At 58.0% G+C, this 25,088-nt stretch overlaps 1 protein-coding gene across 1 annotated transcript; it reads right to left on the reverse strand.

Moving 5' to 3' along the window:
• Positions 1-14,925: 14,925 nt before the first annotated feature.
• On the reverse strand, positions 14,926-25,039 carry CRIPT (CXXC repeat containing interactor of PDZ3 domain). Its single transcript, XM_029072222.1, has 5 exons — positions 24,959-25,039; positions 20,103-20,168; positions 18,829-18,883; positions 16,290-16,393; positions 14,926-15,299 (listed from the first exon to the last, which is right to left on the reverse strand). Exons 1-5 carry the CDS (start codon positions 24,972-24,974, stop codon positions 15,235-15,237), a joined length of 306 nt encoding a protein of 101 aa, XP_028928055.1. The 5' UTR covers positions 24,975-25,039; the 3' UTR covers positions 14,926-15,234.
• Between the last annotated feature and the right edge of the window lie 49 nt (positions 25,040-25,088).

Genomic DNA, 25,088 nt, shown 5'->3' on the forward strand with positions numbered 1-25,088 from the left:
CAACTCCGCCACTTGTCTGCTGGGTGACTCTGGGCAAGTCCCTTCCCTTCTCCGGGCCTCAGTTCCCTCATCTGTAAAATGGGGATTAAAGACCGTGAGCCCCACGGGGGACCACCCGATGACCTCGTATCTCCCCCGGCGCTTAGAACAGTGCTCTGCACATAGTAAGCGCTTAACAAACAAAGCGCTTAGAGAAGCAGCGTGGCTCAGTGGAAAGAGCCCGGGCTTTGGAGTCAGAGGTCATGGGTTCGAATCCCGGCTCGGCCACCTGTCAGCTGTGGGACTTTGGGCGAGTCACTTCACTTCTCGGTGCCTCAGTTACCTCATCTGTAAAATGGGGATGAGGACCGTGAGCCCCACGTGCGGCGACCTGAATGCCCTGTGTCTACCCCGGCGCTTAGAGCGGTGCTCGGCACATAGTGAGCGCTTAACAGATACCAACATTATTATTATTATTAACAAATACCAACATTACTGTTATTATAAACATGCTCTCGGGAACGTCGGGTGACCCCTGGGAGTGTCAGGGTGTTGAGTTCGAGCGGCGTCTGGGTCTGCCGGACCCTGAGGAGAGATGGCCGCGCCCCCCCCCCCCCCCCCCAGCCCTTACGTAAGCCTCGGTCACTCCGGGGCCTCCGAGGTCGTCCTGAGGTCCAGCGGAAAGGGCGGCCTCTACGCGGTCCCTGCCTTCTTTTTAAAAAATGGTATTAAGCGCTCGCTACGCGCCAGGCACCGTTCCGAAGGGTTGGAGACGAGCTGACGGAGTTGGCCGCGGCCCACCTTCCCCGTGGGGCTCGGGGTCTTCACCCCTGTTTCAGAAGGAGGGAAGTGAGGCCCAGAGACGTGATGTGACTTGAACGAGGTGGTGCAGCGGCGGAGCGGGGATCAGAAGCCAGGTCCTTCTGACTCCCAGTGGCCGCTCTAACCACGAGGCCACGCCGCTTCTCAGGTCCCTCCCGAATCTGGGAGGCCAAATTCCGAGTGTCGGCCCGGGAGCTCTGGACTGGTTCTTGAGGCCCACCCCCGTCGGCCCCGGCCTTTCTCCCTCCTGCTCCAGATTCCCCCTCCCTCCGCCAGCCCTCCCGGCTTTGCCTCTCCGGGAGCGTCTTCAGCGTGGCTAGGGAAGCGGGACGGAGCCCGGGCCTGGGAGTCAGAGGGACCCGGGTTCTAATCCCGGCTCCGCCACGTGGCCCCGGGCGAGTCACGTAACTTCCCCGGGCCTCAGTTCCCTCATCTGTTTAAAAAAAATGGGGACTGAGGGTACGAGCCTCATGTGAGTTGGGGACTGGGTCTCACCTGATCAACTCGTATCCACCCCAGCGCTTAGAGCAGCGCTGGGCACACAGTAAGCGCTTAACAAGGACCGTTATCATCGTCTCCTTCGCGAACGGGTGTTGGAAAATGAGGTCGTGGGAAGTTTCCCGGACAGCTGACAGTCGTCCCTTCTGTATCTATCTGTGATCTGTTTATTTGTCCGGCCCATCTCTGGCCCTTAAGCTCATCGAGGGCAGGGAATGCGTCTGTTTACTGTTATAGCGAACTCTCCCGAGCGCTTAGCACAGTGCTCTATACACGGTAGGCGCTCGATAAATACGACTGAACGCGCGCGCGTGATTCCTAGAGGGGAATCGCAGGATCCCAGGACCGGGAAAACCCTCACTAGGCCAATAATCCAGTCGGGGGAGGGGTCGGCCCTCCCAGGACAGGGGAGGGGGGAGTGACGCCGCTAATCGATCCATCGATCAATCCATCGATTGTATTTGTCAGTTCCCTCATCTGTAAAATGGGGATGAAGACCGTGAGCCCCACGTGGGACAACTTGATTCCCCCCGTGTCTACCCCAGCGCTTAGAACAGTGCTCTGCACATAGTCAGCGCTTAACAGATACCAACATTATTATTATTATTTATTAAGCACTTCCCTCGTGCACAGCCCCCAGCTAGTGACTGGCAGAGAATACACGGGTGGGAATGAGCCACGGTCCCGGTCCCTCGAGGTATCCGTTCTTTTCCAGGGTTGCTCCGGGGACAGAGGCTACAGTGCTCGGTACGGTGCTCGGCGCATGGTAAACGCTCCGTAAATCCCACTGATTGACGGTCCCGTTCCCGGGTTCCGGCTCCGTGACAGTCAGGAAGTCCGGCCTGGCATCCAATCTCCTGCTTGAATACAGATTTTGCTGCCTTTTTTTAAATTGGTTTTTGATTTTTGGGGTGTGCGTGTGTGGTATTTAAGCGCTTATTATGTGCTCAGCACTGGAGTAGTTATTTAATCATTCATTTATATTAATGTCCGTCTCCCTGTCTTGACTCTGAGCTCGGTGTACCCTCCCAAGCGCTCCCTCCTGCACGTGGTAAGAGCGCGTTAATAATAATAATATTAACGTTGGTATCTGTTAAGTGCTTACTATGTGCACGGCACTGTTCTAAGCGCTGGGGGAGATCCGGGGTCATCGGGTCGTCCCCCGTGGGGCTCACGCTCTTCATCCCCATTTGACAGACGAGGGAACTGAGGCCCGGAGAAGTGAAGCGACTCGCCCGTGGTCCCACAGCGGACAAGCGGCGGAGCCGGGATGAGACCCCAGGTCCTTTCGATAGTATTTACTGAGCGCTTCCTATGTGCAGAGCACTGGACTAAGCGCTTGGAATGGACGATGCGGCAACAGATAGAGACGATCCCTGCCCACTGGCGGGCTTACGGTCTAATCGGGGAAGACGGTCAGACAAAAATAGCAATAGAATCGAGGGGATGAACATCTCATTAACAAAATAAATAGGGTAATAAAAATATAGACAAATGAGCGGACGAGCTTCTGACCCCCAGGCTCGTGCTCTAGCCACTGGGCTACGTTGCTTCTCTTCCCCTTCCTCTAGCGTCCTCTTTCTAGTTCTTGGTTCGGAACTGGGCGCCCGGCAGGTGTTGGATGACCGCTCTGACTTGGACAACTCTGCTAGCGCTTAGTACAGTGCTCTGCACATAGTGAGCGCTCAATAAATACTACTGAATGAATGAACGCTAGCGCTTAGGACAGTGCTCCGCACACCGTTTGCGCCCAATCGATACGACTGACTGAACGGATATACCACTTCAGCTAGGACGGTTAGAGAAGCAGCGGGGCTCAGTGGAAAGAGGCCCGGCTTGGGAGTCAGAGGACGTGGGTTCTAATCCCGCCTCCGCCGCTTGTCCGCTGTGTGACCTCGGGCGAGTCACTTCACTTCTCCGGGCCTCAGTGACCTCATCTGGAAAAATGGGGATTAAAAAATGTGAGCCCCACGGGGGACGATCTGATTACCCTGTATCTCCCCCAGCGCTTAGAACAGTGCTCTGCACATAGTAGGCGCTTAACCAATACCATTATTATTATTATTATTATTATTATTATTATTGTCAGCCGGGTGACCTTGGGCAAGTCACTTCGCTTCTCTAAACCTCAGTGACCTCAACAGTAAAAATGGGGATTAAAACACGTGAGCCCCATGGGGGACGATCTGCTTACCCTGTATCTCCCCCAGCGCTCGGAACGGTGCTCTGCACATAGTAAGCGCTTAACAAATACCATTATTGTTATTATTATTATTATTAACGGTAACGGGAGATGGGAGTAAGGTAGAGTCTCACACCGGCTTTATGAGAAAAGAAAGAGGAAACACTTCAGGTGTTTCGGCTTCTCTCAGAAGGACGCGGCGGGGGAAGGCCTGCCGGGAACATGACTGTGGCTCTCCCCACCGACGTGTGTTTTTCTGCTTGAAATGAAAACTGCGTATTAAAAAAAAAAAAATCAAATCAGGAGGAGTCACAAGGCATCACTTCTTCGGCAACTCAAGAGGGGTTTAAACGCTAGTCCAGCGGTCCTAAAAGTCGCATTTTCCTCTTGCCCTCATCGCTGACGCGCATAATAATGATAATGACGGCATTTACGAAGCGCTTACTCTGTGCAAAGCACCGTTGTAAGCGCTGGGGGGATACGAGGGGTTGAGGTTGTCCCCCGTGGGGCTCCCGGTCTTCATCCCCATTTTGCAGAGGAGGGAACTGAGGCCCAGAGAAGTGAAGGGACTTGCCCAAAGTCACCCAGCTGACAGGCGGCGGAGGCGGGATTGGAACCCACGACCTCCGACTCCCAAGCCCGGGCTCTTGCCGCTGAGCCACGCCGCTTCCCTTGAAGAGGTGACGAAGTTTGGTTTGAGAAGCGGCGTGGCTCAGTGGAAAGAGCCCGGCCCTGGGAGTCAGAGGTCGTGGATTCTAATCCCGGCTCTGCCGCTTCTCCGCGGGGTGACGTCCGGCAAGTCACTTCACTTCCCTGGGCCTCAGTCACCTCATCTGGAAAATGGGGATTAAAACGGTGAACCCCGTGTGGGACAACCTGATCACCCTGTATCTGCCCCAGCGCTTAGAACGGTGCTCGGCACACAGTAGCGTGGCTCAGTGGAAAGAGCTCGGGTTTAGGAGTCAGAGGTCATGGGTTCAAATCCCGGCTCCGCCACCTGTCAGCTGTGTGACTTTGGGCAAGTCGCTTAACTTCCCGGTGCCTCAGTTCCCTCATCTGTCAAATGGGGATGAAGAGGTGAGCCTCACGTGGGACAACCTGATGACCCTGTATCTCCCCCAGTGCTCAGGACAGTGCTCTGGTCATAGTAAGTGCTTAACAAATGCCATCGTTATCATTATTATTATTATTGTTATTATTAAGTCACAACTTCTCAGTGCCTCAGTGACCTCATCTGGAAAATGGGGATCGAGACTGTGAGCCTCACGTTGGGACAACCTGACAACTCTGTATCAGTGCTCGGCACGTAGTAAGCGCTTAACAAATGCCATCATCATTATTATTATTATAACAATTGGAATTATATAACAATATACAATACATATTGTAGATATATAATATATATATAATGGCTTAACAAATGCCATCCTTATCATTATAGTAAGCGCTTAACAAATACCAACCTTATTATTATTATCCTAATTATAATTATATAACAATATACAACACATATTGTATATATACAATATATGTAATATATTATATATTATATTATTATTATGTATTGTACATTATTGTACTATACATGTTATTATAATATAGATAACTCTATATAGACCACATATATACAAGATATAATTATAATAACAATAACAACGGCTTAACCAATACCATCATTAACGATCGTCATAAAAAAATGAAGGAAAAAAAACTCCCGGGGAGGGCCAGGAAGGTGACCGGGAGTTCTCGCCTCGCGCGCCCGTCCGCTCGGCGACAGTTTCGTGCCGGCGGTTCCTTCTCCTCTCCTTCACGAGAGCGGCCGATCTCCGAGGAGCGGTTGGTTCCTCGGCCTCGTCGCCGCCCGCCAGCCGCGGGTTCCTTTGACGCCCGCGCCTTCGACGTCACCGACCGGGAGCGTGCTCCCGCTCGGGTAGACCCTCGGGTCTTTCCACCTTTTCAGACGGGGCCGCTTTCCCGCGCCAACGCCGGGGGACGGGACCCCGGACGGACGGCGCCGTGCTCTCCCTCCCTCCCTCCCCGTCCCCACGGGGCTCCTCCGAGGGGCCGGTGGACGCCGGGGAGCGTGGCCGGGGCCGAACGGACGGGGCGGCCCCTTCCCGCCGGCGGGGCCGACGTCGAGCCCCTCGGCGGGGGCGCGGATCTCAGGGTTCGGACGACGCTCCCGGCGGGGGGGGAGCCCACCTACGAGAGACGCGTCCGCAGGGGGACGAGACGGCGGCTCCCCCGGGACGCCGCCGGACGTCGTCCGTCGGCGCGGGGAGCGGCCGGAACGAGGCACGGCGAGCGGAGGGGCGGCGCGGGAAGACCCCCCCCGGGGTCCCCCGGAGGGTCAGAGACGAAGAGGACGGACGCGTGAGGGCGGACGGCCGGGCTCCCGGCCCTTTCAGCGCAAGACGTCTCGGGCCCGAGGGTCCGCAAGACGCGGGCGCTCCAAACGACTCCCGAGATCGGTCGCCCGAGGACGGGTCGCGGACCGTCGGCGCCGACGCAGGTCTTCACGGAAGCCTTTCGATCTGCGCCGGAGCTTTCGGCTTGCCCCTCCCTTCTCTTTAGTTTGTATTTTAAAAAAAATAACGCCCGGAACGGTAGAGGTTACCGTCCGGCGCCGCGGCCAGGAGCGTTTACGACGGACGGGTGAATCCTGCCGCTCGACACCGCCGAAGGGCGAGTCCCCACATCCGAACCCGCGGGGACGACGGGCCCGGCCGTCGCGGGGACGCCCGCCCTCGATTCCCGCGCCCGCCGGCCCGCCGATGGGCCGGCGGGGCGGTCGCCGAGCCGTCATCCGGCTCCGACCCGAGCTCGGATTTCACCTGTCCGTCATTTCGCTTCCCTTTCGAATTCACGCACCGCCGACCGGTCGGCGGCTCTTCCGAGCGCCCGCCCGGGGTAGGGGAGAGACGACGGCCACGGGGGCGGGAAGCGTCACGCCGCCGACGGACGCCGGCGGGGCCCCGCATCGACGCCCCCCCCGGGGTCCGGAGACGAAACGCGCGACCGAGCCGGGAGGAGAGACCGCGGGACGGGGACGCGGAGGGCCGAGAGCGATCCTTCGCGGGGCGGCCGGCGCGAGGGGGCCGGAGGGCGGGGCCGGCGCGGGGAGGGGACGGGGGGAGGCTCCCGTGCCGTCCCCTCGGCCGGCCGGGGGGCCGCCCGCCCCGCGCCGTCCCCGGGGGCCGCGGAGGCCGGTCGGGGAAGGGGCCCGTCCCCGGGGGCCGCCCGGGCCTACTCGGCCTTGCCGGGCCGGCGCTCCGGCCGGCGCCGGCGGACCTTCCGCTCGTAGTGGTATTCCTTGAGGAAGTCCCGCAGCGCGGCGGGCGGGGGCAGCCCGTCGACGGCGTCGTAGGTGGCGCGGCGGCAGACGACCGCCCGGCAGACGTGCCGCAGGCGGAAGGGGAGGGTCCGGTTGAGGGAGGCGGTGAGCAGCGGCTCGAAGGACACGCAGGGGCCGGGGGCCCCGTAGCGCTCCAGGAGCCCCGTCACCGTGCCCGAGTGGAAGACGCACGGGTCGCGGGCGTCGAAGCTGAAGCTGCGGTTCCACTGCTCGACGCGGGCGTGCGGGGAGCGGTTGTGGCGGCGGAAGCCGACGGAGAAGAGGGCAGTCCTCCTGGGCCGAGTCGCGCGGCAGGAAGGTGCCCTCGGCCCGGTAGCGGTCCATCGCCCCCCAGTAGCCGGGGTTGCCCGTGATCTGCGGCAGGTCGGGCACCGGGCAGTGGACGTAGTCGATCCGCGCGCGGGCCCTCCGCGAGGCGGGCGGGGGCCTCGGAGGTGTGGATCCGGGCGGCGGGTCCACGCCCTCCTCGATGCTCAGCCTCCGCCGCTCCCGCGGCCGCTCCTCCTCGTCCTCCGCCGCGTCCTCGTCCTCCTCGTCCCGGTCCTCCTCGTCCCGGTCCCCGTCCCGGTGCCTCCGCCGCCTGCGCCGCCGCCGCCTCCTCCTCCTCCGCCGTCCGCCCGGCCGCCGGAACGGCGGAATCCGCAGCAGCCCCGCCGGCCACGGTGGGGTATCGGACGGCGCCCGGCACGGAGCGGGCGCTAAACCGCTATCGTTTACGGCCTCTCCGGACCGGCGTCGGGGCTGCCGAGGAGCCCGAATCGCGTGGGTCACCAGCCCTTCTGAAGGGATCGACCGACCCCCCCGCCTCGCTTGGGCCGGGGGCCCCGCGCGGGACGGGGTCCAAGCGGATCCGTTGCCCGACCGTCCGTTCCAAGCGCTCGGTCCGGTGGTCCGCACGTAGTGAGCGCTCAGTGACTACTACGGAACGAACGAATAAACCTCCATCCACCCCAGCGCTCAGCACGCTGCCGACACAGGGCGAGCGCTTACCGAACGCCACCCGACGGGCGAAGCGAATAAACCGTCGGCGGTATCCACGGCGCATCCGCGACGTGCGGGGCGCTCCGCTAAGCGCTGGGGAGAAGTACGACGGAGCGGGGAGACGCGTTTCCTGCCCACGAGGTAACGGGAGAGAGGGGGAGACGCACATCCGCGGAGATAATCCTGCGGCTCTGTGCCCTTAGGTACCGTGGGGCCGAGGGCGGGGGGAGAAAAAATGCCCAAAGGGCACGGATCCAAGTGCAAGAGATGGAAGACGGTTCTCCACGACGGAGACGACGGTAATAACGACGGCATTCGATAAGCGCTTACCACGCGCAGAGCCCCGTTCTAAGCGCCGGGGGATACGAGGCGATCAGGTCGCCCCACGCGCGGCTCACGGTCTTCATCCCCGTTTTGCAGATGAGGCCGCCGAGGCCCAGGGGAGCGACGCCGCTCGGCCGAGGTCACGCCGGAGGCGCGCGGCGGAGCCGGGATTAGAACTCAAGCCCTCCCGACCCCCGGGCCCGTGCTCCGTCCGCTAAGCCGGGGGCGGCCTCTCTCCTCCGAGGGGCCTTCCCCGACTAAGCCGCCACCTTCTCATCTCCCGCGCCTTTCCGCCTCGCCCTTCCTTTCGGATTCCATCCCTCGCTAAATCCCGTCCTCTACGGCATCCGCTAAAACCGGCCCCTCCCTCTCCGCCCGAAGGGCTCCGCGTTAATCCGGTGGCCCGCCCACCCCGCCGCGGTGACTCTCGGCCTCCTCGCCGGGCCCCCGGCCTCCCGTCTCCACGGCTGGCTCCGCCGCCCGGATCGTTTCTCCGCGGAAACGTTCGGGCCGTCTTCCCCCGCTCCCCGAGAGCCGGCGGCGGTTGGCCGCCCGCCCCCGCGTCGGACGGGAACTCCCGGCCGCCTCGCTCCCTCTCCTCACCTCGCCGTCGTCCTCCTCCCGCCGGGCCCGCCCGCTTCCCGCCTCTCCCGCCGACGTCCCCGCCGGGCCTCCGCCTCGCCCGTCTCCCCTCCGACCCCCGGCCCCCGTCCTCGGACGCCCCCCCTCCTCCCGTCCCACGATCCTTCCCCGCCTCGGGAGCCTCGCCCGAGGCCCGCCCCCTCCGGGAGGCCCTCCCCGCCCGCGCCCTCCTTCCCTCTCCTCCCGCTCCCTTCTGCGTCGCCCCGACTCCGTCCCTTCCTTCGTCCCCCCCCCCGCCCGGCTTACGCCCCCGTCTGTCATCTGTTTATTTCTGTTAACGTCCGCCTCCCCCTCAAGACCGTAAGCTCGTCGTGGGCAGGGAACGTGTCTGGTTTTTGTCCTAAGAACTCAGTACCGTGCTCCGCGCACACTATTCGACCGCCTGTCTCTCTCTCCTTTACAGAATGCCAAGACGTGGGGCCACAGACCAGAGCCCGGGCTTGGAGTCAGAGGTCACGGGTTCGAATCCCGGGCTCCGCCACTTGGCAGCCGGGTGACCGGGGGCGAGTCGCTTCCCTTCTCTGGGCCTCGGTTCCCTCATCTGTCAAATGGGGATGAAGAGTGTGAGCCTCACGTGGGACAACCCGATGACCCTGGATCTCCCCCAGTGCTTAGGACAGGGCTCGGCACGTAGTAAGCGCTTAACAGATACCAACGTTATCATCCTCCTCAACCCTGGCCGCGGACTGGCCTCCGGACCACGAGAAAACGGCTTGCCTGAATGCCTTGTGACTAAGAGAAGCAGCGTGGCTCGGTGGAAAGAGCCCGGGCTTGGGAGTCAGAGGACATGAGTTCCAGTCCCGGCTCGGCCGCTTGTCATTTATGTGACTTTGGGCGAGTCACTTCACTTCTCTGGGCCTCAGTTCCCTCATCTGTCAAAGGGGGATGAAGACTGGGAGCCCCATGTGGGACAACCCGATCACCTCGTGCCCTTTCCGGCGCTCAGAACAGTGCTTTGCACATAGGAAGCGCTTAACACACGCCATCATCATCATCATCATCATGAAGAGTGACACCATCTCTCGACGCCTCGTCTCTGGACCGTGGGCTCATTATGGCCTGAGAACCCTTCTGCTGATTCCGCTGCACCGAACTCTCCCGAGTGCTTAGTACAGCGCTCTGGACGTACCAAGTGCTCAGTCGATACCGTTTACCGACGGACTGTCGTCTTTTCCCATCCTGGAGGCCCTAACTCCGGGGAGGGCAGCACACGTCCGCCTGAGCTCAGGTCTGGAAACCCGAACGAGAAACCGCTGTCTCCGCGGACACCGAGCCATCGCTGTGAAGTTTTTTGTTTCATTCATTCATTCAATAGTATTTATTGAGCGCTTACTACGTGCAGAGCACTGGACTAAGCGCTTGGAACGAACAAGTCGGCAACAGACGGAGACGGTCCCCGCCGTCTGACGGGCTTACGGCCTGATCGGGGGACACGGACGGACGAGAACGATGGCGATAAATAGAGTCGAGGGGAAGAACATCTCCTAAAAACAATGGCGACTAAATAGAATCGAGGCAATGTACAATTCATTAACAAAATAAATAGGGTAATGGAAATACATACAGTTGTTTCCTTCCGGCGACTCGACCTCCCCCGTAAAACTGGCCCAGCGTTCACCTCAACGTGAGCATCGAGAACGGTGCTTTTAGTGGGAAAAAAACGTCCTCGAAAGGCCGGGGGGGGGTCTCTCCCGTCCCACCGTCCTTTCCGCGTGTCCCCCCTTCGGGCGCCCTTGCGTCCGTACCCCCGACCTCGTGGACACTCGCCCACCGTCCCCGCGCCACTTAGGTCTACCGGTTCACTGGGGACCCCGCCCCCGCCCACCAACTCTGTTCTAAGCTCCCGAGGGCTTAGTACAGCGCTCCGCACACGGTAAGCGCTCGGGAACCACCACCGGTTGATTAGGTCCAAATCCTGACCCTCGGTTGCGTCCCCGACTCGTCATTTGTGTGTCCGATCATCCCCAAGCTAGATTCTAAGTTCGGGGGGAGGCGGGGACCGTGTGAACCAAGAGAAGAGTGTCGTGGGCCGATGAAGGGCGAGGAGGGCCGCGCCCCCGGCACCTGCCAACCCTCCGGCGGGCTGCCGGGGCCCAGGGGGTGTAGCCCACCCACTCAGAGCCAAGGGAGGGATAGTGTAATCTCCCTCTCCCGCGCGTGCGTGCGGGACCGTTCCGTTCAAACGCTTCTCCTGCCCCCCCCCCCCCGGGGATCGTGGCGGAGCTTAAAAACCGGCAGGAAGCGGCCCTCGGCGGCGGCGACCCCTCAAAATCGGTCGAGTGCTTACTCTGCGCAGGGCACCGGACCAAACGCTGGGCGAGTGCGACGACGAACAGCAGCGCGCTCCCTGCCCACGTCGAGCCGACGGTCTAGACGGGGGAGACGGACGTTAAGAGGGACACCTAAGTTACGGATACGGGCGGAAGCGCCTTTCCCGGCAGGGAGCCGGGGAAGGTGACCCGAGCGAGGCACCGGGTTGGCCCGAGAGGGGCGCAGGGTGCGAGCTGGGGCGGACCGGGAGAGGAGAGAGGGGGAGAGGGGGAGAGAGCAGCTGGGATTGGCCTTTAAGCGGAGAGTCGGGATTTTCGGTTTGACGCGGAGATGGATCGGCAACCCCCGGGGGAGCGGAGAGACGTGCACCAGACGGTGTCCTGGGAAAGCGATCCGGGCAGCAGAGTGAGCTACGGACCGGACGGGGGGAGACCGGAGGCGGGGAGGTCAGCGAGGGGGCCGGCGTGGCGGCCGACTGGGTGGAGGGGGATCGAGGAAGAGATACCAATTGGAGACAGAAGGTTTTTGCAATTGAAATTTTACTGTTTCTTATGAAAACGATAGGAGTACAGGTTTTGGGGCGGGGGGGGGGGGGGGGAGAGCGAAAATGAAGTTTACAAAAATACGTTCTCAAGCGTCGGCATTTGCAAAGCCCTCACCGCCCTCCACCTCCCCACTCCCGACCCCCGCACCTCCTTTCCCAGTGTTGTTGTTTGCTACCTGGTCTTGGAGAGAAAGGAAAACGGGCCGGCAGTCAAGCGGGCCCCCCGTCCCCGCGCTCTGAAAGCCTGCCCCTGGAACCCCGACTAATAATAACAATGATGTTGGCATTTGTTAAGCGCTTACTATGTGCCGGGCACCGTTCTAAGCGCTGGGGGAGATACGGGGTCATCAGGTGGTCCCCCGTGAGGCTCACGGTTAATCCCCATTTTCCAGATGAGGTCACTGAGGCCCAGAGAAGCGAAGCGACTGGCCCACGGTCACCCGGCTGACGAGTGGCAGAGCCGCGATTCGAATCCGTGACCTCCGGCTCCCAAGCCCGGGCTCTTTCCGCCGAGCCACGCTGCTTCTCTATACTTAGAGGACGTTCCACCTGAACGGACAGCTGCTTCGGGCCATCAAATTTATCGAGGGCTTATCGTGCGCAGAACACTGTACTGAGCGCTTGGGGGGGGGGGGGGGCATATGGTATAAGAGACACGTTACCTGCCCACAGCGAGCTGACAGTCTGGGGGGGATTTCTGGCAAAACGGTCGGCGATCTCCCGCCCCGTGACTTTAGAGGAGCTACGGAGCGCCCGTTCGGGGCGGTGCACCGTGCTAGGCGATTGGGAAGTGCAGAAGGGAGAAGTGACACGTTCCGGGCCCACCGGGGGTTTCTACTCTAACGGAAGAGAAAAACGACGTTTACAACCAGGGGGGACGAGATAAACAGGGCGGACTTAAATACGTGACGGCCGAGGAGGGTATAAATGGGCGCGACGGCTGCTATCACGGCAGTTCGACCGAGTTTTCCACAATTAAAGAATACGGCCGAGCAGACCAATGTTGTCTTTTTCTTCCTTTTTCAGTGGTATTTGCGAGGCGCGTCCTACGGGCCAGGAGCTGTACTAAGTGCCGGGGGAGATATCCGGTCCCGGTCCCGCGGCGGGCTCACGGTCTTTATCCCCGTTCTGCGGATGAGGTTAACTGAGGCACCGAGCGGTGAAGTGACTTGCCCGAGATCAAACCCAGTAGAAAACGGGGCGGAGCTGGGACTAGAACCCAGGTCCCGACTCCCAGGCTCTTTCCATTAGGCCACACCACCCCCCTGACCACCCTCCCCCTCCCCTTGACCAAACTCTCCCATCATCCCCCGGGGCAGAGCGACACTCCCCTCACACCCTCCCCCACCCCCTTGGCCAAACTCTCCCATCATCCCCCGGGGCAGAGCGACACTCCCCTCCCCCCCTCCCCCATCCCCTTGACCAAAGTCTCCCGTCACCCCCCGGGGCCGCCACCCCCTTGACCAAAGTCTCCCATCGGCCCCCGGGGCCGCCACCCTCCTGACCGCCCTCCCCCAGGGGCCGATGGGAGCTGGGCCGTGCGTGGGCACTCACCGGTCAGGACGCGTGGGGCGGTCCGGTCCGGTCCGGTCGGTCCTCACGCCCGTCGTCTCCTCAGGCCGGAGGCGGGGCCCGCCCCGCCATGGAAAACGCCTCCCGGGGGGATCCGGACCTTGATTGACGGATGGGCGCAGCCAATGGGAGCCGCGGGAGGGCGGGGCCGCGTCCCGCTCCACCAATAGGCGCGCGGGGCGGGCGCGCGCGCCCGGCCGCCATCTTGGAATGGGGCAGCGCGGCGGAGCCGGTCACGCGGCAGGGGCGGTCACGTGGCAGGGGCAGGCGAGGAGAGGCGGCGAGTCACGTGGCGGGGGGAAGACAGATGGACAGGGAGGCAGCTGGGCGCCCCATCCATAATAATAATAATAAATGGAATAAAGTACTATTGAATGAATAATAATAATGTTGGTATTTGTTAAGCGCTTACTACGTGCCGAGCACTGTTTTAAGCGCTGGGGGAGACGCAGGGGAATCAGGTCGTCCCACGTGGGGCTCACAGTCTTCATCCCCATTTTAATAATAATAATGTTGGTATTTGTTAAGCGCTTACTACGTGCCGAGCACTGTTCTAAGCGCTGGGGGAGACGCAGGGGAATCAGGTCGTCCCACGTGGGGCTCACCGTCTTCGTCCCCATTTTACAGATGAGGGCACTGAGGCCCAGAGAAGGGAAGTGGCTCGCCCACAGTCACACAGCTGCCAGGTGGCAGGGCCGGAATTCGAACCCGTGACTTCTGACTCCCAAGCCCGGGCCCTTCCCACTGAGCCACGCTGCTTCCCATCCATCAATTCTACTTAACGAGCGCTTCCATTCACTCATATTGATTGAGCGCTGTGGGCGGAGCGCTGAACTAAGCGCCCGGGTAGAGGACAACGGAGTTGGAGAGGCCCGTGCCCCTTTCATAAGGCGCTTAAAAGTCTCCAGGGAGGAGACTGGGCCTCACTGATGAAAAATCAAGTGCTTAGTACAGCGCTTCGCGCACGTACTGCGCGCTCGATTGAACGAAGTCAAGTTTGGGGAAAGGGGGCCGAGGCCGGCACTCCGACGGCACTCATTCAAGCGTATATTCGTTCGATCGATCGTATTTACTGAGCGCTTACTATGCGCAGAGCGCTGGACTAAGCGCTTGGAACGTACAGTGCCACCCCCGGGGCCGCCCCGAGAAGCAGCGTGGCTCGGCGGCAAGGGCCCGGGCTTGGGAGTCAGAGGCCATGGGTCCGAATCCCCGCCCCGCCGCTCGTCAGCTGGGTGACTCTGGGCAAGTCACTTACCTTCTCTGTGCCTCGGTGACCTCATCTGGAAAACGGGGACGGAGACTGTGAGCCCCGCGTGGGACGACCTGATACCCTTATATCTCCCCCAGCGCTTAGCGCACAGTAAGCGCCTAACAGATACCGTCAGCATCATCATTATTCGGCAACAGACAGAGACGATCCCTGCCCGACGACGGGCTGAAACGAGACGTATAGAGAAGCAGCGTGGCGCAGCGGATCGAGCACGGGTCGGGGAGTCGGGAGGTCACGGGTTCCGATCCCGGCCCCGCCACCCGTCTGTGACCTCGGGCAAGTCATTTTGCTCCTCTGGGCCTCAGTGACCTCATCTGTAAAAGGGGGGTGGAGGCCGTGAGCCCCACGTGGGACAGGGACGCTGCGTCCGACCTCGTTGGCCTGCTCCCACTCCGGCGCTCAGTACAACCGGGAGGGGTCTGGCCGACCCTCCCTCTCCCCGTCCGCTCCCCGCCGGGCCTCCCTTCCCAAGGAGGAGCCCCAAGGAAGAGTCAAACGCCACAGGCCACTTTAATGACTTCGCATAACGACCGCAGAGCTGGGAAGAGGAGGCGCGGGTCCCAATCCCCGGGCCGAGAAGCTCTGGGAGGGAAAGATGCTCACGGCGGGCCTTGGGATCCACCGGGGGGAAAAGTCGAACGGGTCCCGGGGGCCGCCTCCGAGGCCTAGTCCGAGCTGGCCGGTTCCCGACGCGCTACCCCGTCTGCACGTGGGGATAAAATCCGCCCCGCCCGGCTTCGGGAAATAAAAAGGGGAGGAGGGTAGCGCGGCGGGCCCCGGGAGCCGGCCGGACGCTAGACGGACGTCTGCTTGTAGTTCTTGGTGTCCAAGACCTTTTTCCCGCACATCGCACAGATGCCTGAAAAGGAAGAGGAGAGGGCCCGTCGGAACGACGGTCGGGAAAGGGGCCCGGGAGGGGCATCTTCGCCCGGCCGCCCGAGGAAATAATAATAATGATAATAATGCTGGCATTGGTTAAGCGCTTACGACGTGCCGGGCACCGTTCTAAGCGCTGGGGGAGACACAGGGGAATCAGGTCGTCCCACCTGGGGCTCACGGTCTTCATCCCCATTTTCCAGATGAGGTCACTGAGGCCCAGAGAAGTGACTTGCCCACAGTCACCCAGCTGACAAGTGGCAGGGGCGGCATTCGAACCCATGACCTCTGACTCCAGAGCCCGGGCTCTTTCCACCGAGCCACGCTGAAATCCAGTGCCGGTGGGTCGCCCTGAGGACGCTGACCCCTTACCACCCGGCAGGCCGGTCGGCTGGACGCCGGGCCCGGAGGGGAGGGCAAGGGAGAGGTGACACGGACTGGCGGCGAGTCTGAGGACCCGGGTTCTAATCGTGGCTCTGCGACTTTATAATGATGTTGGTATTTGTTAAGCGCCTACTATGCGCCGAGCGCCGTTCTAAGCGCTGGGGCAGACACAAGGGAATCGGGTCGTCCCACGTGGGGCTCACGGTCTTCATCCCCGTTTTACAGATGAGGGAACTGAGGCGCAGAGAAGCGAAGCGACTCGCCCACAGTCACCCAGCCGACAAGTGGCGGAGCTGGGATTCGAGCCCGTGACCTCTGACTCCAAAGCCCGTGCTCTTTCCACTGAGCCACGCTGCTTCTCACTCATCTGCTGCGCGCCCTGGGGCAGGTGGCTTCACTTCTCTGGGCCTCAGTCCCCCGCCCCCCCCCCCCCCCCCGACCACTTCGACCGCGAGCCCGGTGCCGGACCGCGTTCAGCCTAATTTACCCCAATCTACCCGGCCGCTCAGGACAGCGTCCTGACGCGTGGCGAACGCCTAACGGATACCACCACGAGAAAAGGGAGGGGAAGGGAGGAGGGAGATCCGACCTTTTTTGTAAGCACATCCTTGGCAGTAGTGCGACCCGGGTTGGTGCACGGAGCTCTTACAGATTCTGCAAATGGCAAACTTGTTCTTCCCGTAGGGGTCGAATCTGGCGGAGACGCGAGAGAGGGGAAAGAGAACGGAGTTCAAGTCGGTCGGTAGCCCTGGCCGCGCTTTAGAAACGCGGCCGATCGATCCATCGGTCGATCCGTCGCTCGACCCATCGTATTGATCGAGCGCCTTCCCGTACAGAGAACTGGGGAGAGGGCAAGGGCCTTGCCCTCGAGGAGCTTACGGTCCGGGAAAGTAAATAAACGAGTGCTGCAGGTTGAGGTGTGCGTAATAATAACGATGATACGATAGTAACGTCGGTATGTGTTAAGCGCCAGCTCTGCGCCGAGCGCCGTTCTAAGCGCTGGGGGAGATACGAGGTGACGAGGTGGTCCCCCGTGGGGCTCCCAGTCTGCATCCCCATTTTCCAGATGACATCACGGAGGCCCAGAGAACTGAAGTGACCCGCCCAAGGTCACACAGCTCCCAAGTGTGTCAGAGAAGCAGCGAGGCTCAGGGGGAAGAGCCCGGGCTGGGGAGTCAGAGGGCAGGGGTGCAAACCCCGGCACCGCCGCCTGTCAGCTGGGTGATTGTGGGCAAGTCACTTCACTGGGCCTCAGTGACCTCATCTGGAAAATGGGGATGAAGACCGTGAGCCTCCCGCGGGACAACCGGATGACCCTGTATCTCCCCCAGCGCTTAGAACAGTGCTCTTAGTAAGCGCTTAACAGACACCAACATCATCATCATCATCATCATCATTATTAAGTGGCAGAGCGGGATTAAGAGCCCGCCCGGCAGAGAAATGCCAACACGGCATGGGCCGGGGGAAAAGAGAGATTAAAAGCAGGGAGGGCCTCTTGGAGAAGGTGTGTGTTTCGGGGGGGGACGACGACGACTTGCTAAGACCCCGTACCAAAAGATGGGAGAGATCCAAGCTAGTCAGTACCTGTCGCCGACCTGTCCGTTCCAAGCGCTTAGTCCAGTGCTCTGCACGTAGTAAGCGCTCGATACCCACTATTGAATAAATACCACTGAATGAACAGTCGGGTTGGATACAGTCCCCCGTCCCACCCGGGGCTCCCGGTCTTAATCCCCACTTTACAGCCGAGGGAGCCGAGGCCCAGAGAAGGGAAGTGACTTACCCGAGGTCACCCGGCGGACGCGTGGCAGAGCCGGGAAGGGGACCCAGGTCCTCTAGGTCCCAGGCCCGGGCTCTAGCCACTGGGCCGCGCGGCTTCCCATTCCGAAGGCTTTGGAAGATGAGGGTGGCCGGGGTCTGTCAGAGGTGAAAGGAGTGGGAATTTATACCCCACGGCTTCCTCCTCCCTGCAATCTGTTCTACTGCTTGTCTCCCCCGCTGGACCGAAAACTCCCCGAGGGTAGGGATGACGCCCACTGTTCGTCCCATAGTATTTACTGAGCGCTTACTCGGTGCAGAGCACCGGACTACGCGCTTGGGACGGACCATTCGGCAACAGAGAGAGACGGGCCCCGCCCGACGACGGGCTCACGGTCCGTTCATTCATTCGACAGTATTTATCGAGCGCTCACTCTGTGCAGAGCGCTGGACCGAGCGCTCGGAACGAACCGGTCGGCAACAGACGGAGACGGTCCCCGCCGTCTGACGGGCTCACGGTCCGATCGGGGGAGACGGACGGACGAGAACGATGGCGATGAATAGAGTCGAGGGGAAGGACGTCTCGCAAAAACGATGGCGACTAAATAACAGAGACGCAGCGGGGCACCGTGGAAAGAGCCCGGGCTGGGGAGTCGGAGGTCATGGGTTCAAATCCCGGTTCAGCCGCTTGCCAGCTGTGTGACTTTGGGCGAGTCACTTCACTCCTCTGTGCCTCAGTTACCCCCTCTGTAAAATGGGGACGAAGACTGTGAGCTCCACACGGGACAACCTGATCACCTTTTATCCTACCTAGCTCGTAGAACAGTGCTTTGCACCTAGTAAGCGCTTAACAAATGCCATAATCATTATCATTATTACTTCACTTCTCTGGACTCCAGTTCCCTCCTCTGTAAAATGGGGATTGAGACTGTGAGCCCCACGTGGGACAGGGATCGTGTCCAACCTGATTACCTTGTAACTGCCCCAGTGCTCAGTACAGTGCCTGGCACATAATAATAATAATAATGATGACGTTGGTATTTGTTAAGCGCTTACTATGTGCCAAGCACTGTTCTAAGCGCTGGATGGATACAAGGTAATCAGGTTGTCCCACCTGGGGAATCACAGTTTTCATCCCCATTTTCCAGATGAGGTAACTGAGGCCCAGGGAAGTGAAGTGACTGGCCCCAAATCACACAGCTGACAGGTGGCGGAGCCGGGATTAGAACCCATGACCTCTGACTCTCAGGCCCGGGCTCTTTCCACTGAGCCACGCTTAACAAATGCACAGTTATCCACCCCAGCCATTAGTACAGTCCTCGGCACATAGCAGGTGCTTAAGAAACTCAGTTAAACCACAAAAAACCACTCACCTTGCCCTCTTTGACGTCAGAGCTTTGTTCTCATTTAATTTTCGCCCACCGCTCTCTGTTAGAAAAACAAAAATCTTTTAGGATTTTGCTTTCTGGCCGCATTAATGGGAGCTGGCCTTAGTGTGCGGGAAAATGTCAAGCGTTCAGTACAGCGCTCTGCACACAGTGAGCGTTCAATAAATACCACTGAAGGGAATGGGCCCCAAGGAGCATTCTTGGAGCTCGGAGCCGGGCCGCCGTGGCCACGGAGACGCTCACGCTCAGAGCCTTATCGAAGGCACATCTCCTCCAATAATAATAATTACATTAATGCCGTTGGTATTTGTTAAACGCTTACTATGTGCAGAGCACTGTTCTAAGCGCTGCGGTAGATCCAGGGTAATCAGGTTGTCCCACGTGAGGCTCACAGTCTTCATCCTCATTTTCCAGATGAGGTCACCGAGGCCCAGAGAAGTGAAGTGACTCGCCCACGGTCACCCAGCTGACGAGTGGCAGAGCCGGGTATTCGAACCCATGACCTCTGAATCCCAAGCCCGGGCTCTTGCCCCTGAGCCACGCTGCTTCTCTAGAGGATTAAATCCTGACAAAACCTTCTTTTCCTTTTCTTCCGCTCCCGTCCACGTCGCCCTGACTTGGGGGGGGGGGGGGGGGGGACAGGCAGGCCGGGGCCCCTCCCGGGAGCTGAAGTGACGCCTCTCGGCCCAGGGCATCTGAAGAGAGGCAGTGTCGCCTAGTGGGCAGAGCACGGGCTTGGGAGTCCGAAGGCCCCGAGTTCTAATCCCAGCGCTGGGGAAGCAGCGTGGCTCAGTGGAAAGAGCCCGGGCTCGAGAGTCAGAGGTCAGGGGTTCGACCCCCGGCTCTGCCACCTGTCAGCTGTGTGACCGTGGGCGAGTCACCTCACTTCTCTGGGCCTCAGTTCCCTCATCTGGAAAACGGGGATTAACCGTGAGCCTCACGCGGGATAACCTGATGACCCTGGATCTCCCCCGGCGCTTAGAACGGTGCTCGGCACATAGGAAGCGCTTAACAGATACCGACATTATCATTATTAGCACTGCCATTTGTCTGCTGTGTGACCTCGGGCAAGTCGCGTCACTCTTCTGGCCCTCTCTTCTGCTCAGTGCGGATTAAGACCGGGGGCACCACGGGGGACATGAACCGCGTCCAGCCTGACTAGCTTTTATCTACCCCAGTACTCAGCACAGTGCCCGGCCCGCAGTAAGCGCTTAAAAAATGCCATTACACAAACACGACCCCCAAAAACGCCTCCTTACCTGTGGTGTTCCTTGCCCCATCTTTCCAGGTGTCTGGAGTAATAACAGTCCCAAGTTTCTTCTCGCCTGTTGGGAGAGCAAGCGGGGGCAAGGAGGGATTAACAATCCATCGATCATATTTATCGAGCGCTTACTGTACACAGAGCACTCATTCATTCAACAGCATTTACCGAGCGCTTACTAGGCGCCGAGCACCGTACTAAGCGCTTGGAATGAACAGGTCGGCAACAGATAGAGACGGTCCCTGCCCTTGGACGGGCTCAAGGGTCTAATCGAACACAGTACTAAACGCTCGGGAGAATACGATATAACCGAGTTGGCAGGCAGACTCGTTGTGGGGGACGGGCGCGGGGAACATTCCCCACGATGAGTTCCCTGCCTAGAGGGGAAGACGGACATAAATGTCGCTAAGTAAACTGCGGCTATGGACGTAAGGGCTGTAATAACCGTGAAACCGCCCTCTCAAAGGTCACCGGTGACCTCCTCCTTGCCGAATCCAACGGCTCCTACTCCATCCTAATCCTCCTCCACCTCCCAGCTGCCTCTGACGCCGCGGACCGCCCCCCTTCTCCTCCACACCTCGTCTCGCCTCGGCTTCGCGGACTCCGTCCTCTCCCGGTTCTCCTCTCATCTCTCTGGCCGGTCCTCCTCCGTCTCCTTCGCGGGCTCCTCCTCCCCCCTCGCGTCCTCTAACTTTTGTTGGGGCTCCTCAAGGGTCAGTTCTCGGCCCTCTTCTGTTCTCCATCTACACTCCCCCCCTCGGTGAACTCAGTCGCTCCCCCGGCTTCGACTCTCTACGCCGCCGACACCCAGATCCCCATCTCCTCCCCCGTCCTCCCCCCGGTCCCTGCGGGCTCGTCTCCCCTCCCGCCTCCGGGACGTCTCCACCCGGATGTCCTCCCGCCGCCTAACACTCAACACGGCCGAGACCGAGCTCCTCACCCTCCCTCCCAGACCCCGTCCTCTCCCCGACTTCCCCGTCGCCGGGGACGGCGCCGCCGTCCTTCCCGGCTCCCGGGCCCGCGACCCGGGCGTCGTCCTCGACTCGGCCCTCTCGTTCACCCCACGCGTCCGATCCGTCACCACCGCCTGCCGCTCTCACCTTCACAGCGTCGCCGAGATCCGCCCTCTCCTCTCCGTCCGAACGTTGGTACAGTCGCTCACCCTCTCCCGACGGGATGACTGCGTCGGCTTCCCTTCCGACCCCCCGACCTCCCGTCTCTCCCCGCTCCGGTCTATCCTTCACTCCGCCGCCCGGCTCGTCTTCCCGCAGAAACGCTCTGGGCCCGTCACTCCCCTTCTTAAAAACCTCCAGTGGTTGCCCGTCGACCTCTGCTCCGAACAGAAACTCCTCACTCTAGGCTTCGAGGCCGTCCGTCACCTCGCCCCTTCCTACCTCTCCTCCCTTCTCTCTTTCTACCGCCCACCCCGCACGCTCCGCTCCTCCGCCGCCCGCCTCCTCGCCGGCCCCCGGTCTCGCCCGTCCCGCCGTCGACCCCCGGGCCGCGTCCTCCCGCGGGCCCGGAACGCCCTCCCTCCTCGCACCTGCCAAACTCGCTCTCTTCCCCCCTTCGTAGCCTTACTGAAGGGTCACCTCCTCCAGGAGGCCTTCCCACACTGAGCCCCCCTTGCCCTCAGCTCCCCAAGGTGGAACAAACTGATTACCTTGTAACAATAATGATAATAATGATAACAATGGTGTTTGTTAAGCGCTTACTATGTGCCAAGCACTGTTCTAAGCGCTAGAGGGGGGTCGGGGGTCATCAGGTCGTCCCCCGTGAGGCTCCCAGTCTTCATCCCCATTTGACAGATGAGGGAACTGAGGCCCAGAGAAGTGTAGTGACCGGCCCACAGTCACCCAGCTGACAAGGGGCGGAGGCGGGATTAGAACCCACGACCTCTGACTCCCCAGCCTGGGCTCTTTCCCCCGAGCTGTGCTGCTTCTTCTCGTCTCCCCGTTCCGGCGCTTAGAACAGTGCCAGATACCTAGTAAGCGCTTAACAAACACCATCATCGTTATTGCGGAGAAGCAGTGCGGCTCAGTGGAAAGAGCCCGGGCTTGGGCGTCAGAGGTCCTGGGTTCGAATCCCGGCTCTGCCACTTGTCAGCTGGGTGACTGGGGGCAAGTCACTTCCCTTCTCTGCGCCTCAGTGACCCCATCTGTCAAATGGGGATGAAGACCGTGAGCCCCACGGGGGACAACCCGATGACCCTGTCTCTCCCCCAGCGCTTAGAACAGTGCTCTGCACATAGTAAGCGCTTAAAAAATACCAACATTATTATTCTTATTCTTATTATTGTAACCCTGTATCCCCTCCAGCGCTTAGAACAGTGCCCTGCACATAGTAAGCACTTAACAAATGATAATGTTATTGTTATAACATTAATAACGTTAACAATAATAATGTTATATGTGTATATATATATATATAACATATGTCTCTCCCGATTAGACAGCTGTCTAATAGTTGTCAGCTGTGTGACTGTGGGCAAGTCACTTCACTTCTCTGGGCCTCAGTTCCCTCATCTGTAAAATGGGGATGAAGACTGTGAACCTCACGTGGGATCAACCTGATGACCCTGTATCTACCCTCAGCGCTTAGAACGGTGCTCTGCACATAGTAAGCGCTTAACAAATGCCAACGTTATTATTATTATTATTATTAGACTGTGCGCCCGTCAAAGGGCAGGGACTGTCTCTCTCTGTTACCGATCTGTCCATTCCAAGCGCTTAGTCCAGTGCTCTGCACATAAGAAGCAGTGTGGCTCAGTGAAAAGAGCCCGGGCTTCGGAATCAGAGGTCATGGGTTCGACTCCCGGCCCTGCCACTTGTCAGCTGGGTGACTTTGGGCGAGTCGCTTCACTTCTCTGGGCCTCAGTTACCTCATCTGGAAAATGGGGATGAAGACCGTGAGCCTCACGTGGGACAACCTCATTCCCCTGTGTCTACCCCAGCGCTTGGAACGGTGCTCTGCATGTAGTAAGCGCTTAACAAATACCAACAGTATTACTGTTATTAAAATGGGGATTATCTGTGAGCCTCACGTGGGATAACCTGATGACCCTGTATCTACCCCAGCGCTTAGAACAGTGCTCGGCACATAGTAAGCGCTTTACAGATACCAACATTATTATTAATAAGCGCTCAATATATACGATTGAATGAATGAATATATATAATGTAGTAATAATAACAATACCAACATTATTATTCATTCACTAGTTACTGAATTATTATTAGTAGTATTATTAGTAGTAGTAGTAAATACTATTGAATGAATGATGTATTAGTAGTAGTGTTAGCAGTAATAAATACTATTGAATGAATGAAGTATTATTATTAGTAGTAATAAATACTACTGAACGAATGAATGATTAGCAGTATTATTAGCAGTAATAAATACTATGGAACGAATGAATTATTAGTAGTAGTAGCATTATTAGTAATAAATACTATTGAATGAACAAATTATTATTAGTATTACTAATAGTAATAAATGCTATTGAATGAACGATTATTAGTAGTAGTATTAGTGGTGATAAATACCATTGAATGAATGAATTAGTAGCATTATCAGTAATAAATACCATTGAATGAACGAATGATCAATAGTAGCAGCATTAGTGGTAATAGATACTATTGAACGAATGAACGATTAGTAGCATTATTAGCAATAAATACTATTGAATGAACGATTAGCAGCATTATTAGTAAGAAATACTATTGAATGAATGACCGGTTAGTAGTATTAGTAATCAATACTATTGAATGAATGATTAGTAGCATTACTAGTAATAAATACTATTGAATGAATGAACGATTAGTAGCATTATTAGTAATAAATACTATTGAATGAACGAATGATTAGTAGTATTACTAGTAATAAATACTATTGAATGAATGAATGATTAGTATTAGTAATCAATACTACTGAACGAATCATTAGTAGTATTACTAGTAATAAATACTATTGAATGAATGATTAGTAGTATTACTAGTAATAAATACTATTGAATGAATGAACGATTAGTAGTATTAGTAATCAATACTACTGAACGAATGATTAGTAGTATTACTAGTAATAAATACTATTGAATGAACGATTAGTAGTATTAGTAATCAATACTATTGAATGAATGATTAGTAGCATTACTAGTAATAAATACTATTGAATGAACGAATGATTAGTAGTATTACTAGTAATAAATACTATTGAATGAATGATTAGTAGTATTAGTAATCAATACTACTGAACGAAGGATTAGTAGCATTACTAGTAATAAATACTATTGAATGAACGATTAGTAGTATTAGCAATAAATACTATTGAATGAATGATTAGTAGTATTACTAGTAATAAATACTATTGAATGAATGAACGATTAGTAGTATTAGTAATCAATACTACTGAACGAATGATTAGTAGTATTACGAGTAATAAATACTATTGAATGAATGAACGATTAGTATTAGTAATCAATACTACTGAACGAATCATTAGTCGTATTACTAGTAATAAATACTCTTGAAGGAATGGCAGTAGTATGATCAGTAGTGATGAATACCATTGAACGAAGGAATGATTAGTAGTAGTATCAGTAGTAACAGATACCGTTGAATGAACGAACAGCAGTAACAACAATGATTCATCCTAGGAGTCGGCGCTTACCATTCCATCGTACGTACTGAGCGCCTCCTACGCGCAGGGCGCTGGACTAAGCGCTTGGGCAAGAGCGCGACCCCGTCCCTGCCCGACAACGAACACCGCCATTACCATCGCACCGTCCTCTCCCGCGCGCTCAGCGGAGACCAAGGGACGGACCTCCCTTCCCCGCCCCGTCTCCTCTGCACTCACATTGCTCGCAGACCATCCTGCCGCCGCTGCTGCTTCCGCCGCCGCCGCCGCCGCCCCCCCTTCCGGGTATCCGCGGGTCTCCTTCCGGGTCGCCGCCGATCTACTTCCGGTTCACCCCCGCCCCGCCCCC

Source organism: Ornithorhynchus anatinus, chromosome 9 (assembly GCF_004115215.2).
Source record: "Ornithorhynchus anatinus isolate Pmale09 chromosome 9, mOrnAna1.pri.v4, whole genome shotgun sequence".
In the NCBI taxonomy this organism is placed as follows: Eukaryota; Metazoa; Chordata; class Mammalia; order Monotremata; family Ornithorhynchidae; genus Ornithorhynchus; species Ornithorhynchus anatinus.

Bases quoted from the DNA above. Each gene is read 5' to 3' on its own strand.
- CRIPT (XM_029072222.1), bottom strand. The intron at 18,884-20,102 runs GTAAGGAGGCGT...TTTTTCTAACAG, and splicing joins TGGGGCAAGGAACACCACAG to AGAGCGGTGGGCGAAAATTA. The intron at 16,394-18,828 runs GTGAGTGGTTTT...CGTCTCCGCCAG, and splicing joins CTGACGTCAAAGAGGGCAAG to ATTCGACCCCTACGGGAAGA.